The 18307-nt window shown below is 43.5% G+C and overlaps 1 protein-coding gene across 1 annotated transcript in view; it reads left to right on the forward strand.

Annotated features, from left to right (window-relative positions):
* Positions 1-1263: 1263 nt before the first annotated feature.
* Positions 1264-18307, forward strand: part of BFSP1 (beaded filament structural protein 1) — a 98346-nt gene continuing 81302 nt past the window's right edge. The window contains exons 1-2 of the mRNA XM_075339276.1: positions 1264-1637; positions 13223-13283. Of these exons, the coding sequence (XP_075195391.1) occupies positions 1264-1637; positions 13223-13283 (435 nt within the window). The remainder of the gene's footprint in view (positions 1638-13222; positions 13284-18307) is intronic.

The raw sequence follows: 18307 nt of genomic DNA on the forward strand, positions 1-18307 counted from the left end.
AAGAATAGCGTATTTTTGAATGTGCTTGATGCAAATCAAAACATCCTGTTTGCAACTAGGGCACAAGTGCTGCCACTGATAAGGTGTCTGTGTGGCCCAATTTTTTGAAAAAAGGGAGACTCCGCTTGGAGTAACCCTTACTTACATTGTTTTTAAAAGAAGCCAAGATGAACAAGTCATGGTTCAGCAAAGACTTTGCTACCTACCCCGGAGTCATCCTGGGGACGGTTAAGTATGGCGTATTTTTGAATGTGCTTGATGCAAATCTAGCTGTGAAGTGTACAACTGGGGCACAACTGCTGCCACTGAATGGGTGGGTGTGTGTGGGGCCCAATTTTTGGAAAAAAGGGAGACTCCGCTTGGAGTCACCTTGCGGTGTTTTACATGATTTTAGAAGGGCGTGCCATGCCTATATCTGTGTCTCGTCCTCTTTTTCCTCGTAACGCTATTTTGTTTTCACGTGAGAATTTGTCCTTGTCACTTTCCCATGTGTTTGTGTTGTGAGTTGTTTGTCACCTTTTGGACACCTTTGAGGGTGTTTTCTAGGTGTTTTTATGTGTTTGTGATTGCCTGCCATTGTTTCCTATGCAGTTCGAGTTCGGTTCGTCGAACGTTCGACGAACCGAACTCAAATGGGAGCTCCGTTCGGCGAACCGACCTCGAGCCGAACCGCGACCGGTTCGCTCATCTCTAGTGAAGAGGTCAGTTCTCCTTGTAGGTACAAATCCCAAAGTTAGGTAGATATGTCATAAGTGTTTAAAATGGGAAAATCTCTGTAACAAACAGGACTTTGGTATTATTTATTTGCATTTTCTAGATCTACACTCATAATTTACAAGAGTGAATTGTATTAATTTTATATTTTCTGATATTAAACAGTATTTCTGGGTAAATTTATGTGCAGCAGCAAAACTGCAAATACTTTGGCTAAACATTTTAATTCAATCAGTACATTTCAAATAAGTAATTCAAACAGTAGTCATGTACAGATGCATTTCTTTTGTGTAATCTCTCGTATTGTTAATGTAAGCTTCTGCACAGAGAAAAACACAGAACAATCGCCATGCCTGGAACAAAATAAATGCTGACAAATGCTGGAAAGCATGAGAACAGTACCCTTGTGGGCTATTGCCTTAAACAAAATTTCATTTGGGTATTGCAGATGACATTCAATACACAGAAGTGAGGGGACAGAACACATTATATTCTTTGCTCAGTTTAGCTTGGCCAGAGGAAAGGAAGGTTTCATAGGAAAGTGATAACATGTACAAAACTAGCTACTTACGAGAAGTTCGGAAAGAGAAGTATGAAAGGTCTGATGGTTTTGATGATCAAAGTCTTGTAGACATCAGCAGCCTTGGGATAGCCCAAGCACAGGGCCTTGAACACTTGCAGGAGCTGAATGAAAGGTTTGCTAATTACATAAACCGAGCTAGAGTACTAGAACAGAGAAATGCCATCTTCAGAAAGCAACTGGAGACCTTCCAAAGGATGGATGAGATCTCCGGTCTGGAAGAAGCTTTCGCGGAACAGATTGATTTGAATCGGCAGAGACTCCGTGAGTTGTCGACTGATCGATCCAAACTGGAAAGAGAGTACAAAGATGCTCAGAGGATGGTGGATGAGTTTAAAAACAAGTGAGTACTTAGTCTTTTATGTTACAGTCTGGTGAACTTGTATCTTGCGGGAAAAACTTCAACACAATACATATTATTAGGACATTTTAATTTATTTCCTGCTGCTTGAAAAACTCCAACATATTCCTCACCTCTGTACACAGTTTAAAATCATTAATCAATCCTTGTCCCCAACAGAATCACAATCCAAATTTCCTAGAAATGATTTTCAATTTCTGATCTGTAATTAATGGGATATTCTCAAGTTGTTTCTTGAGCAGTGCACAACTCTGCGGTCTTCTACTGATCTCTTCCCTTCAGTTTTCTGGCAGGGTGGGCTCACCTCCTTGAGTGACAGTTTTGGTGGACAGCAGAGCTTTAGTATTTGTAGAACTATAAACTCAGCACAAGTTCTGCTGTTACACATTCAGCTATCAGTTGATTGTTCTGGAATTTTCACTGAGGTTTTTATAGAGATAACAAGGTATTTGAAAAAGTATACAGCTCAGAAAAGTGAGATTTATGATGCTAGATGCTAGGGGATTGTGATTACACAGGAGTGATAGGCGTGATTAGAGCTATGCCAGGAGTTAGGTGAACAGGAGAGGGAGGTGAGCAGGTAACTGTTGTATAGAAATCAATGGCTGGAGAGAAATAGCTGGTATGTTAGGACACACAGTGGGTAAAGAAAGTATTCAGACCCCTTTAAATTTTTCACTCTTTGTTTTATTGTAGCCATTTGGTAAATTCAAAAAAGTTCATTTTTTTTCTCATTAATGTACACTCTGCACCCCATCTTGACAGAAAGAAAACAGAAATGTAGACATTTTTGAAAATTTATTAAACAAGAAAAACTGAAATATCACATGGTCATAAGTATTCAGATCCTTTGCTCAGGCACTCATTTTTAAGTACCATTCTGTCCATTTCCTTGTGATCCTCCTTGAGATGGTTCTACTCCTTCATTCCAACTGTGTTTAATTAAACTGATAGGACTTGATTTGGAAAGCACATACCTGTCTATATAAGACCTCACAGCTCACAGTGCATGTCAGACCAAATGAGAATCATGAGGTCAAAGGAACTGCCCAAGGAGCTCAGAAACAGAATTGTAGCAAGGCACAGATCTGGCCAAGGTTACAAAAGAATTTCTGCAGTACTCAAGGTTACTAAGAGCACAGTGGTCTCCATAATCTTTAAATGGAAGAAGTATGGGACCACCAGAACTCTTCCTAGACCTGGCCGTCCAACCTAACTGAGCAATCAGAGGAGAAGAGCCTTGGTGAGAGAGGTAAAGAAGGACCCCAATATCACTGAAGTGGAGCTCCAGAGATGCAGTAGGGAAATGAGAGAGAGATCCACAAAGTCAACTATCACTGCAGCCCTCCATAGTCGGACCTTTATGGCAGAGTAGTCCGACGGAAGCCTCTCCTCACTGCAAGACATAGGAAAGCCTGCATACAGTCTGCAAAAAACCACATGAAGGACTCCCAGACTATGAGGAATAAGATTCTCTGGTCTGATGAGATGAAGATAGAACTTTTTGGTGATCATTCTGAGTGGTATGTGTGGAGAAAACCAGGCCCTGCTCATCACCTGCCCATTACAATCCCAACAGTAAGACATGGTGGTGGCAGCATCATGCTATTGGGGTATTTTTCAGCTGCAGGGACAGGACGACTGGTTGTAATTGAAGGAAAGATGAATGCGGCCAAGTACAGAGATATCCTGGAAGAAAACTTCTTCCAGAGTGCTCTGGACCTCAGATTTGGCAGAAGGTTCACCTTCCAACAAGACAATGACCCTAAGCACACAGCTAAAATAACAAAAGAGTGGCTTCAGAACAACTCTGTGACCATTCTTGACTGGCCCAGCAAGAGCCCTGACCTAAACACAATTGAGCATCTCTGGAGAGACCTGAAAATGGCTGTCCACCAACGTTCACTATCCAACCTCATGGAACTGGAGAGGATCTGCAAGGAAGAATGGCAGAGGATCTCCAAATTCAGGTGTGAATAACTTGTTGCATCATTCCCAAGGAGACTCCTGGCTGTACTAGCTCAAAAGGGTGCTTTTACTCAATATTGAGCAAACAGTCTGAATACTTATGACCATGTGATATTTCAGTTTTTCTTATTTAATAAATTTGCAAATATTTCTACATTTATATTTTTATTTTCTGTCAAGATGCGGTGCAGAGTGTACATTAATGAGAAAAAAATGAACTTTTTTGAATTTACCAAATGGCTGCAATGAAACAAAGAGTGAAAAATTTAAAGGTGTCTGAATACTTTCCGTACCCACTGTAAAGGGTGTTTTACATGCTGCGACATCGCTACCAATATATCGTCGGGGTCTCGTTGTTAGTGACGCACATCCGGCGCCGGTAGCGTCATCGCAGCGTGTGACACCAAAGAGCGACGATCAACGATCGCAAAATCGTTCAAAAACGGTGATCGTTGACACGTTGTTTATTTCCTTAATATTGTTGCTGCCACTGTTACGATGTTGTTACATCGCTACGTGTGATGCGGCAATGCGTAAGGAAGGAGGTGGGCGGGATGTTACGTCCCGCTCATCTCCGCCCCTCCGCTTCTATTGGCCGGCCGCTTAATGATGCCGCACTGACGTAGCTATGATGCCGAACGCACCTCCCTCTTGAGGAAGGGATTGTTCGGCGGTCACAGCGACTTCGCTGACAAGGTATTTGCGTGTGACGCTGCCGTAGCAATAATGTTCGCTATGGCACCGATCACCACATATCGCATGTACGACGGGGGCGGGTGCTATCGCGCACGACATTGCTAACTATAGCTAGCGATGTCGTAGCGTGTAAAGTACCCTTAACTATTCTCCTGAATGTAGCTTCTGCACACTTTCGGCCAGTGTCTGGGTTGGCACTAGTGACCGAGCTACATGAAAACCAGCTATACACTATGAAAGATAAAAGTTATCACAGCGGGAGAATAACAAAAGATAGAAAAAGAGAGTCAACGGCAAACTTATTTTCATGCTAATAAAAGAAATTTAAAAACTTGAGACTACCTCTTGAATAATGATAAAAAATATGGCTAATTTGAATTCGGCAATTTCCTTAATTTGACCAGGAAATTTGACACATCAAATTTATAGCATGTATCACCTCCATGATGCTCCCTTTTAGGAAAAAACGGATAGCCATAAAATTATCATTTTCTAAGGAAGAATAACTATAAAAAATGAACTAAACCATCCCTAAACAGCTACCAAAAATCCTGATTTTCTAGAAGGAGTGGGATTTGAAGTTCTGATTTGTGTGATTGCATCATGCTGAAGACACCTCTTAATGGCAGTCTTTGGCATCAGAATACAAAATCTTAAACTAAAGTAAATCAGTTTACATAATTAACAATCTGCAACTACTGTGCTGCTTTAGTTAACACTGCAAAATCTTACCTTTTGATACTAAAGTATGCCATGGAAGGTCGTAGGGTACCGGGATACCACAACATGGAAGTTTGGACCAAAAGTTGACTTTTTAAAAAGTTACTTAAGAACTATTTCATTTGTTTGTTATTTTTTTAAATCATTTTTATTTGGAAACATGATTAGTCTCAGGAAAGCTACTGTTCTTTTACAGGGAACCCGTCATTAAAGTCATGTTCCATAAACCAAGGGAAGCAAGATATAGATCATGTCTGTAATCATGTCAAGTCTATTTTACTTTGAAACACTAACATTTCAGAGGAAATATAGTTTAAAGAAGCGGCCGAGAACAGATGTGACTAGTCCAGCATCCCCCTTGGCTGGTTTCTTCCCACACCACTCAAGCAAAGATGAGCAAACTGAGGCTCGATTTTTGAACTGAACACCAACTTAAAAAATCAAGGTATGGGGTTCGGATGCTTTACGTTCGAACTTCATTCGCGCGAGCAAAGCTGTGCTCATGTACGCTCAGTGCTCAGCCCTGTGCCAGCCACTTGCCGTATTTGAACAGCTCGCACTGGGGGTAACATGTAACAAATATCACGATTCCATGTACTGTGCAACCCAAATAATTGTTTGAAAAAGACCGCCCACCCTCCCTCGGAAGGGATCTGCTTATGGCTGGTTGTTTGTGGGTGGAGACTCAAACTGCCAATCAGTTACTTGCTCCGGGGTTTGGGTCAAACTCTAGCCATTGGATGTTTGGCTAATTTGCTGCCGGCGAACCGAACCTCCTCGGAACCGCTCATCTTTACACTCGAGTTGCTTGATACGTGTCTTCATAAGTATATCAATCAACTAGAGCAGCAGGGGAGAAGCTGGTGCCATGTCTGTTATTATGGCTCTCTAATGTTTTCTCTGAAACACCAGAGTATTTTACAGTAAAACATACCTGGCTGCAATCACACATCCATCCTATTTGGGCAGCATTGAATCAAGTGACAGGTTCCATTTTAAATCAAAAAGTCAGGCATGCAGAGGTGAATGTATACTTTAAACGGGATCTGTCACCAGAATTCACTATATAAACTATATACATTACTAACTACTTCAGGACCGCTCATATACTATAAACAGGCAGCCCCTGTTCTATTCTGCTCTAACATGTCACTGCATAAAATCTGTGGCTGTCAAACATAGCTAGATTCCCTACAGAGAAGAAAGATCTTATCTTCTTATCATGTCTACCTTCTAAATAGCTGTATTCATTGCTCTGATCTATTGCCTTGTATACAGGGAAGCACTTACAGTGCTTTCTCCTCCAGACCCAGGGATCATGTGCTCTTTGGATGCAGGGAGAGAAAAGGAGCCGCTGGGTCCTAGGAAGCCCAGTCCATTCTTCTACTTGTAAACAGGTTAAGACGACGCAACAGCAAAGAAAAGGACAACATAGTGGAACGTAAACAACACGAATTTATTTTACAAAATACAAAGATAGTGCCTAAAATATTCATTCAAGGAACAGCACAATTGGTGAATATTGAAACAGGTATTTTACAATAACAACTTCAGTTATGCGGATGAGCAAAATATAGACACAATATAATTTACACTTATACTACCATTAAATTACAGGTATCGTCCCTTCAGGGACTCGTCAACGTCACCCTCAGCTAACAATACAAACAAACAGCATGCATGCTATACCAGGGTCATGGCACACCCTCTCTAGACTACAAATCCAAATCTAGTGAGTACATTTCCTCAATTTGTACTGTATGCTTAGACAGGAAGCAACGGCCCAGCTCACTCGGATCTTCTTCTGGATACTGTATCATGACAGGCGGTCTTCTCATGGAGCCGGTATTCAGATTCAGTATTCGTCTTTTTTTGGAGTCGATATTTGGGCTTCGTTCTGGAGTCGGTATTTGGTCTTCTTTTGGAGTCAGTATTTGTATTCTATCTTCTTCAAGAGTCTGATCAATGTTGGGCTCTTCTATGTCAATGATGGCTGTAAGCCCGCTCTACTGCTCTCAAGACCGCTCCTTTACAACAATTGTGCCACAACCACCACCTGACCCATTGTCTCTTCTAAACTCTTCCCTCGAAGAAACACACATTCCACTCTTTAGTTCCTGCTTATTCTTTTTAACCAGTAGGTGGCTATATTCACCTGTAATATGTTAACTGAGTGTGTCTCTCGTTCACAACCCGTTTACATTCCTCCTCTCTTAACTCGCCAGTCCTCTTATGTCCAGTTATTCTGCATCTTGATATTCCTCGGAGGCACAACCAGGGTGGCCAAAAATTGAGCTAATTTTTGGGTCTTTAGCATTAGCATTGCCAAATTACATTTTCATCAGTGTACGATGTAGGTGGAACACCAGCATTAGCACTCTCATTTCTCTGTGACCCCACTTGGGGTCACTCTTCCAGGACACGTGGAACTTCTGGTACCTCACTGGCAGCTTCAGTCCCTGTTTCATTTTCCAGTTCAGCTGGAGGCAGAGGCGCTGCTTCTCTAGACTCTGTAGGTACTGTCCACTAATTATTGACAACAGACCCATATTCCTTTGCTCTTTCAGGGGTTTTATCTCTGGTTCCCCTTCAGACTCACAGGGGTGGAGAATATTACAATGAAGCACCCTTCTAGGTGCCCTTTCCACACCTTCAGGTTGGACTTCATACACAGGCCTTTGGATTAACCCTCCTCGTGAATCAGTGAGGAATCACCTCCCACCTATAATCCAACTTGATCCTGGGGCACTCAGCTCATACTAGTACTCGATCCACACATTGTAAGAGGACCTCCTGCACTGGAGTCACATCTGGATGATCCAGCTTCAGGAATTTCTGCTCTACGAACCGCCTCAGTGTTTGCAGACAATGCCAGTGTTCTCGCACCCAGCTAGTTATATTGAATCTACTGCAAACCTCCTCTGGATCGAGTTCTTGTTCGGTGATTTCATGGCCATTATGGCAAAACAATACCATGTACGGCGTGTAGCCAGTCATGGCATGTACTTGATTGCTTTACACTTACTCCAGCTCTGCAACAAACTAAGGCCATCTCATTTTCCGATCATCTTACAGCCTTCTTAATATTTGCAGGAGCATGCAGTTGAAATGTTCACAAGCTCCATTCCTCAGAGAATGGTTGGGCATTGTTTTGGACTTCTTAATGCCATAGAGTCAATGCAGCTACTCCATGACTCTTCCCTGGAAGCATGACCAATCATTGGAACAGATCCTCTTTGGGCACCTATATGTGTCGCCCCAGGGACGTCGATCCAGCTTCAGGGATGCCACAGAGTCTTCTTCTGTATATGGCAAACAGGTATGTCAGATTTTGTATGTTTCGTGATGCCACTCACGGCTTGCGGTTAGGGATATGGATGACCGCCACTGCAGGTTTTATGAGTGTCTGGGGCTGATGGAGTCTGCAGTCAGATATTGTAGCCTCCCGTGAGTGAGGCAGGCCCCAGGGGCTCAGGTGTGTAGAAATAACGGGTCCCAGAATAACTCAGGCAGAGTCAAAAGTCATTTAACAGTTTTTTTTACTCACACAGATCTTATGGTGAGCTGACCTGGGCGTTGCTGTGATGAACCAGGTAGGACAAGGGGCTCCTTCAGGTCAGTCTGACGGTAACAGGTTAGCTCGCCTTCCTAACACTTCTGTGTTCGGATAACCCCCTGACCTGAAGTACCGTGGGAGTCTATCCAGGGAGTCGCAAATGCCTTTTCTCCCCTTTTTGGACCGTTTGCCGGCAGCGTGGACCAAGTGAGACGTCTTCAAGCTCTGTCCCCTTATGCGTCCCTGCGTTGCTGCTGAGGCTCAGACTCTGTGTGGTTGGTGAGGTATTTTCCCTCACCGGCAGGATTAGCAGATAGTTAAACTGGAGTCTGCTCTAGGGACCTGTCCCCATACGTGCCTAGTCAGAAGAACCTCTTTCTCTGCCTTCTCGGTGACCGTTCTCCCCCGCCAACTGTCACTACACCGCACAGGGTCTGACTAGTGTGAGCGCGCGTATCCCTTAGCAACCGCCACTCACCACTACCAGACTGGCTCACTCCACTCCTTTCCTTACAACCTCTGCACTTTAGCTCCCAGCCCCTCCACTACACCCCTAGAAAAGAATTGAAGGCTAGCACCTCTGGAGACTACCCAAGGGTCCCCTCTTAAGGTGTGAGAGACCTGGTTGCTATGTGTCTGTGCGTACACACCTCATTCTGGCCTTTAGGATAACCTGGAAGTACTGTCCCAGCATGGGTACAGTACTCAGTGGTGCCTGACCGGGTCAGGGGCGCCACATATACACATGGATCAAATCTCTACAGCTTGGTTTGGCCACTGATGGAGCCATTTGGTCTATTGTCTGTGTCACGACTGTGAACTTTGTGAATTGATCAGTTATTACAAAGCAGTATTTTCAACTGTTATGAGAAGGGCTAATCATGAGGTAGTTAACAATAAGCACTTCCAGTGGTTCAAATATCTTAATTGTTTAATTTAGGATCTTCTGCTCTGAAGGCTTATTCAGTTCACACTGCCGATACATTCCACAGGATTTTTCCACCCCCCCCCCGATGTAGTTGAGGCCAATATACAAACCACTGCAACCACTGGAAGGTCCTTTGTATCTCAAAGTGCATGACTCTCACAAGGGTCTCCTTTGCTTCGCACCATCTTTTCTAGAATCAATACTTGCCACGTACTCCAGAATTCTCTGGGCAGCTATTTCGACTGTAAGATGGAGGGGAAATATGTTTCTCTGAGGTTGTCAGAATCAGTGATGTGAACCCAGAAAAATGCTCCAATATGTTAGATGTTGAGCGGGTTAATCGGTCACATTAAGGGCAGGGTGCATGAACTGCTGAAGATTTAGGTTGGACGGCTGTTCATATATGTCCACCCTAGGCTTTGATCCAGGATGTAAAATGAAGATCTCTGAATTCACTCAGAGTCTGTGTATGGAGGTGAGCAGACCTCCTAGAGCTGTGTTCATATTGAAGGAACTGAAACTTTTCCTGACTAGGCGGACCCAGCATTGTATGGACTGTTAGAAGCTGTCTGTTTTATTTATGCCGAACAGGTTTCGTTGGTTTGGGTTTTTTGTTCTGGTTTATGTAGTCTAAGGCAGGCTTTACACGCTGCGACATCGCTAGCAATTGCTAGCGATGTCGAGCGCGATGGAACCCGCCCCCGTCGTATATGCGATATCTGGTGCTAGCTGCCGTAGCGAACATTATCGCTACGGCAGCTTCACACGCACATATCTGGTCGGCGATGTCTCTGTGACCACCAAACAATCCCTCCTTCAAGGGGGAGAGCGTTCGGCATCACAGCGACGTCACCGCGACGTCTCTAAGTGGCCAGCCAATAGAAGCGGAGGGGCGGAGATGAGCAGGATATTACATCCCGTCCACCTTCTTCCTTCCGCATTGTCGGTGGACACAGGTAAGGAGATGTTTGTTGTTCCTGCGGTTTCACACACAGAGATGTGTGGTGCTGCAGGAACGACAAACAGCATCGTATCTGCAGCAGCAGCGACATTATGGAAATGAACGACGTAACACAGATCAGTGATATTTTACGATTCTGCGCTCGTTTATCGTCGCACCTAGGATTTACACGTTGCGATGTTGCTACCGGCGCCGGATGTGTGTCACTAATGAAGTGACCCCGACGATATATCGGTAGCGATGTCGCAACGTGTAAAGCCCGCCTAAGTTAGAGATGAACGAACTTGTTTGAAAAAGGTTCGCAAATCTCAAGTTCAACATAAGCCTTGTTCATTTGGATTTGAGTTCGGATTCCCAAACATTTTTCAAAATAGTTAAAATTCAGCCTTTGTTCGGTAACTGTTCAGAAATTATCCACTTCCAGCCCCATCACAGCCATGTAAAGTACTGGCATGGCTGTGATTGTCCAGAGAAATCACTGTAAAAAAAGGAAGCAAAATGGTTTAAACAGGAAATACTTACCAGTCTCCGCACAGCTGTAACACTATTTTCGGGTCCGCTCATTATCCTTTAAGCATATTTACTGCTTTCTCTGCCCACTGTCTGTGACAGCGTATGTGATTGGCTGCAGTCCGACTGCCAGCGTGCCAGCATCTCTGATTGGTTGCCCTCACAGTAGCTCTCTTTCTGCCTGAGTTAAGTGTAAAAATAAATAAATAAAAATAAATGTTGCGCAGTCTCCCATATATTGATACCCAGCACAGAAAAAGGCGACAGTTACAGGCTACAGACCACAGCTATGCGTATTATCTTGGCTGTGTATCAAAATATGAGGCACCACATGCAGCTTTTTTAAAATCATTTAAATAAATAGATTTAAAAAACGCGTGCAGTCCCCCCAAATTTTGATACTCAGCCAAGATAAAGCAGACAGCTGTGGGCTAGTATTCTCAGGCTGGGGAGTCCCATAGTTATTGTGCCCCTAGCCTAAAAATAGCAGCCTGCAGCCACTCAGAATTGTCACATCCATTAGATGCAACATTTCTAACACTTTACCCGGCTCATCCCAATTTCCCTGGTGAGGTGGCAATCGGGGTAATATAAAAGTCAGCTGTCATCAAGCCCTGAATTAGTAATGGGGAGTGGTCTATGAGACATCCCCTTTACTAATCTTGTAAATCAAAATAAATAAACTCTAAACACAGAGAAAAATCCTGTTCACGTTGTTACCCTTTTGCTCATCATTGTTGGTTGGGACTGTGACTAGGCTGTTCACACAAATGTATAGGCTTTGATCTAACCCATTCATTGTATCTCTGGCAGTTTGTTTAGGGTCATTATCCTGCTAGAAGGTGAACCTACTCCCCAGTTTCAAGTCTTTTGAAGTCACTAACAGGATTTCCTCAGCATTGCCCTGTGTTTAGATCCATCCATCTTCCCATCAACTCTGACCAGCTTCCCTGTCCTGCTGAAGAAAAGCCTCTCACAGCATGATGCTGCCACTACCATGTTTCATGGTGGGAATGGTGTTTCTAGGCTGATGGGCAATGTTAGATTTATGCCACACATAGCGTTTTGTATTTAGCCCATAAAGTTCTACTTTGGTTTGACCAGAGCAAATTCCAAGGGGCCCGTTGCACACTATGACATCGCAAGCTGATGCTGCGATGCCGTGCGCGATAGTCCCCGCCCCCGTCGCAGCTGCGATATCATGGTGATAGCTGGCGTAGCGAACATTATCGCTACGCCAGCTTCACATGCACTTACCTGCACTGCAACGTCGCTCTGGCCGGCGACCCGCCTCCTTATTAAGGGGGTGGGTCGTGCAGCGTCATAGCGACGTCACACGGCAGGCGTCCAATAGAAGCAGAGGGGCAGAGATGAGCGGGACGTAAACATCCCGCCCACCTCCTTCCTTCCGCATTGGCGGCCGTGACGCAGGTAGGAGATGTTCCTCGCTCCTGTGGCTTCACACACAGCGATGTGTGCTGCCACAGGAACGAGGAACAACATCGTAACATCGGTCATTTCCAAATCATGGAAATGACCGACGCTACACCGATGATACGATTACGACGCTTTTGCGCTCGTTAATCGTATCAACAAGGCTTTACACACTACGATATCGACAGCGAGGCCGGATAAGCGTCACTTTCGTTTTGACCCCCCCGACATCGCACCTGCGATGTCGTAGTGTGCAAAGTGCCCCTAACACATGTCAGCAGTGTCCCTTACATGGCTTTTTGCAGTGATACTGAAAATAAAATTACACAAGTCGACTCAATTTACTAATTAGGTGACTTCTGGAGGCAATTGATCACTAAGGATTATATTTAGTTATGTCAGACTAAAGGGGGCTGAATACAAATGCAGGGTACAATTTTCAGCTTTACATTTTTACACAATGTATCATTTCCATATGTATCTCCTCTAGCGTTGCAGTCACCTACATGCAAGATGGCCTTTGCAGAGCAATACGGAGCAGTTTAAATTTCCAGTGATGTCTCCACATGACAGGACAAGAAAGGGAGGCAAAATTGTACCACTGCTTCCCATGTTACTGTAGCAGCCCTCTTGGATGCAGGAGGATCTGAGCAAAGCAGGCAGCAGGAGACAATATACTGTATATTTAGCGTTAGTCTTCAGTGGCGGGGGAAGGGTCACTTTAATTCACTTTTACAATTGTTACCAAACTTGCAATATTTTACTATATCCCTGATTATTTTGGGAATTTGCAGGTACAAAAATGAATGTGAATATCAGCTGCTCCTAAAAGATAATCTAGAACGCCTTAATAAGGTAAGTCCTGAGTATCTGTGGCATTAATATAATGGTTGTATATATGTTCCTACCTATCACACCATCAAGGTCTGTAAGATGTATGACAATTATTAGATATAGATGTGTAGAACTCTCTGTACAAACCTGTTTTATAAAGTGATACCCTTATCTTACACATGGTAATGTATATTTATGCTGCCTGCTGGTTTTATTATCTTTGGAATTCATTCTTATTGATTGTTACATTTACTTCTTTATAAAAGCTGATTCTTTATGGATCAGACACAAGGTCTAATGGACGACCGCAGTCACTGTAACGTGCCCTCTATCAATTATAGTCAGCAGGCTCACACTTTCCTGCCAGATAGACATTATATGGCTTGCAGGGTTTTTTTAGTGTTAGACATTACTTTTACAGCTCGCTTTGTCCTTCACATCCCATCACTATAAAACATGGTTATTTTTGTAGATTCTCTCCTATATTGATGGTTTAGCTACGCAGTTTAAAAATACAATATGTACAATGGAGAAAAGTGGCCTCCATTCAGTTTAATGTATTAGTCTAATGAATCCAGCATCATAAAGGGAAACTGTGATGGGAGAACACAAAAATGCTCAAATGCTCGTTACTCGATTTGAGCTGTGGTCAGATGCTCGGACGAGCTTGATGCGATTTACGAGCATTATGGAAAATCAATGATTGGCTTGTTCGGGTCTCCGCCCACATACCGCCTGCCATAAACAAATCATTTCTGGCGGAAGGAAGGGCATTGTTTTTGGGGGGGCACGCTCGAGAGCGTTATTTTATCCCCCAGGAAAGCCATTTAAAGGTTTCAACTTGCTCTACCTAGGGTGACAGGACACATCACGCAGTAAAGCAGGCCTGTGCATTATGGGAGTTGTTTCATGGACAAAATATCAGAGCACCCAAGATACTCGGCCAAGCTTTGTGAGCACCCCGATGCTTGATCCAGTAATGAGCAGTGCTAAGCACGCTCACTCATCACTCCTAAACTCATCTGTACCTTAGGCCCCTTTCATACTTCAGTGATTCTGGTACGTTTGTGCTTTTTTTAAAACGTACCAGAATCACTGACATACGCAGACCCATTATAATCAATGGGTCTGCTCACACATCAGTGATTTTTCACTGAACGTGTCTCCATGCAGCGTGCACCCTTGGCCGTGATTCTGCATGGAGACATGTCAGTTTTTGTCTGGCATCACTGATGACCCACGGAACACACTATGGTGTGATCCGTGTGTGATCAGTGACACACGTACAAGAAAATCATGGACATAATAAATATTCAAAATTTTCAACTTACCTTGCCTGCGATTCGCTGTGCCTGCTCTGCTCTCGGCAGCTCCTGCCTGGCTCATGAATATTCATGAGAGCAGGAAATGCTGACCAGGAAGTAGGTGCTGAGAGCGGTGGGCGGACGCTGCAGACCCGAGGAGATCAGCACCATGGACAGCAGCAGTGAAGGCAGGTGAGTAATGTCCATATGCAATCACGGGATCACGGATCGCACATGGACAACACACGTGTGCCGTGAATCACGGAACATGGAGGGACATGTGCGTGTTTTACACGTCAGTGACGAACGTCAGTGTTTTTCACTGACGTGTGAAACGGGCCTTAGGCTCCTTCACATGTCAGTGAAACACACCCATGTTTTTCACTGACATGTTAAAGATGTATTTGGCCCTCCGTGTGCCAAAATCACCTCCGTCAAAATCAAAACCTTCATGTGCCATGATTTTGGCGCATGTGTGTTCTCCATGTGCTATCCATTATCCGTGATCCATGATAACACATGGAGATCAGGCACTTCTATACTCACCTGTCCACCCCGCTGCTGTCTGTGATGCTGATGTCTCTCGTAATACTGTCTCTGGCTGCTGCTGTTACTTCCGGCTCGGCAGTGTAATGAATATCCATGAGCATAATTAGCCAGCCTGGAAGCAGGAGACAGCAGCAGACAAAAACAGCAGCGCTAGAGAAAGGTGAGTGTAAAAATTTTTTTTTTTTATCAAACATACGTGTTTTCTCTGGTACGTGTAACAGAGATCACACCACTGTGTGGTCCGTGGAATATCAGTGATACCGGAGAAAAACCGTCATGTTTCCGTGCGGAACATACGGATATGCGTGTGCGTTACACGGAAATGTGGCTATTGATGTGTTCGCAGACTCATTGATTTTAATGGCTGTGCATATGTCTGTGATTCTGGTACGTATAAAAACTGTAACATACGTACCAAAATCACTAATGTGTGAAGGTGGCCTTATAGTGTGATTCCTTTTTTTCTAGCTGATTTTGATATTTATGCACTGGTTAAATCCTTTAAAAACTTACCAATTTCTTTGTTTTATGAAAAAATTATTTTTTTTCATAGGCTTTTCTTGGAATAGAACAAAATAAAATGAAAATGTTTTTATGAATAAATTCCTTAATACCTTTAATTAGCAAATCACATTTTGTGATAATCTTTGTGGTAGATCAAATGGGTGGCATCTTGTTAGATTGACAAAAACCTGTTCTAGAATGATAATAAGGCAGGTGCCTGTAAGTATATTCAGTAGGAAGCTGTGCTGCTGTGACATGGAGTTAACCTATATCATGCACTGTGAATAGAGATGAGCGGATCCAAACTTTAAAGTTCGGTGTCCGTACTGAACACAGACTTTACAAACAAATCAATGTTCGAGTTTGGAGTTTGGGTGCTTTACATATGCAGACTACTGTGCTTGGATACGCTCGGTGCTCAGCCCAGTGATAGCCGATGCAGTGTTTTAACAGCTCACACTGGGGGCAAAATCAGCATTATCGGATTTAGTGTGTACAGAAATTTAAAAAAAAACAAAACAAAACTCGCCCTCCCGTCTCCAGAAGTGTTCTGTTTATGGCTGGCTGTATTGTATGTGGGCAGAGACCCGAACTTCCCAATCAATGACTTCCAATAAGGTCCCGGTCAAGTTCGGGTCCAGAACAGAACTTTATCTAAAGTCCAGCTGAACCTGCAGAAAACAAACATCCACAGGTTCACTTATCTCTAATTGTGATGCAAATTCCAGGTCCCAGCAGCAACTCAGAATTCAGAAAGTTCTGGTGGACAGCAGTGTGACTAAACTCTTCTTACTTCAGTAAACCTGTTATATACACTATTAGATCTGAAAGACAATGGGGACAGCAAGGTGAACAGCCTCTCCTTACTTCATCACCCCTGGTATATACAGTATTAGATCAAGCAGATGGGGACAGCTGTGTGAGTAGCCTCATCTTATCTCAGCACTCTTAGTATATACAGTATTAGATAAAATAGACATGGTGGACAGCAGTGTGAGCAGCCTCTTTTTACTCAGCACCACTGGTATATACACTATTAGATCTGAAAGACAGAAGAGACAGATGTGTAAGCAGCCTTTCAATACCTCAGCATCCCTGGCATATATAGTATTAGATAAGACAGACGGGGGGACAGCAGTATGAGCAGCATCTTCTTATCTCTGCACCCCTGCTATATAAAGTATTAGAACAAATAGACTTTGTCGACAGTAGTATGAGTAACCTGTTATTACCTCAGCACACAGGTATCTCCAGTATGAGATCAGATAGACATGGTGGATAGCTGTGTGAGTTACCTTCCTTTTCTCACCTCATCATCTTGGTACCTTCAATATTAGATTAGAAAGAAAGGAAGGACAACAGTGTGAGCAGCCTCAATCTTCTGTTATCCCTATGATTACATCAACCTATCCACTGAGAGCACAACGTCTTACACAAGAAAGGAGGTGACAGAGATTCCTACTGCTGATTTTTACATGCACCTGTCTTAGGACAGATTTAGTCAGTGTACCAAGAAGATGGCCATTTTGTCTACTATAGTAATTACTTTCCTATACAAAATAAGAGTGATTAAATTAAAGGTGCTTAGAGCAATATTTATGCTGGTGTGTTGTAAGCGTGCTCAGGGCAGTAGCCATGGGTGAGAGACTCAGTCTCCTTACCCTGACATGCTATAGACAAGGGTGGTAGAGTGTGTGAGGAAGCTTTACCTTGTCGCACCGGGACTTCTCGGCCACAGGTCAGCTCCTAATCTTCTGATGCACACTGAGTGGTGCAGGGTTCAAAGTCACTAAGGAAGAGTCCACAATGGTTAAAAACTGCAAGCACTTTACTGTCAACATGTTTTAAACACCGTTCCCCTTTGTTTGCGACACATTTCAAACTTGTTTTCTTACAAGGCATTGACATCTCAATACAGACCGGATCTTCCATCACAGATGCTGACTAGAGATGAGGGAGCCTGTTTGTTAAAGGTTCGCCAATTTCAAACTTGGCATGCGCCTTAGCATGTTCGTTCGAGCTTGGTAATCCCGAGCCTTTTTCCCAAAAGTCGGCAATGTTCGGTTTTGTTCGATCACTGCTCACAATTAAAAAAAATGCTTTTCTCATAACATTTTATGTTTTTCTATAGGATTGTGGGACTGTATGATGAATGCGGGGATGTGTTTAATGAGTGGAGTGTGTGGGGACTTGGGAGAAGCCAGACGTGCTCGTCACCATTTTTTTTCTTAACTTTATTGGCAGATGTTCCAATAGCCAATCACGGCACAGCAAACATCCACAAGGTTTAGACACAAAGTCTTATGTTATTGGCTGCCTAAGTCACATCTCAGTCTGTATATAAATTGCGGACATGTGGCATTGGCGCCAGTTTGTGAATGTTAAACGTTAGGGAAGGTGCTGCAGCTGGTGCTGCCGCCGAGGCTGTTAGACAGCTCCGCTAGGGTTTTATTGATAAGTTGTTGAGATAGATAGGAGAGTGATAATGTAGAATGGAGACATGCAGTGTAGGGAAAGCTGTGTGACACAAATCAGTATTTAATGATAGAAATAGGGATAGGTACTTGGCAGTGCCTGCTAAAGATTTGTCAGTAAAGGATCTAAATAGCTATTGCTACTTATCACTGGCTACTCCCAATTAGCCAGTGAAAGACATTTCTAGATATTGCTACGTATTACTGGCTGCTC

The sequence above is a fragment of the Anomaloglossus baeobatrachus genome, chromosome 3 (assembly GCF_048569485.1).
Source record: "Anomaloglossus baeobatrachus isolate aAnoBae1 chromosome 3, aAnoBae1.hap1, whole genome shotgun sequence".
NCBI lineage: Eukaryota > Metazoa > Chordata > Amphibia > Anura > Aromobatidae > Anomaloglossus > Anomaloglossus baeobatrachus.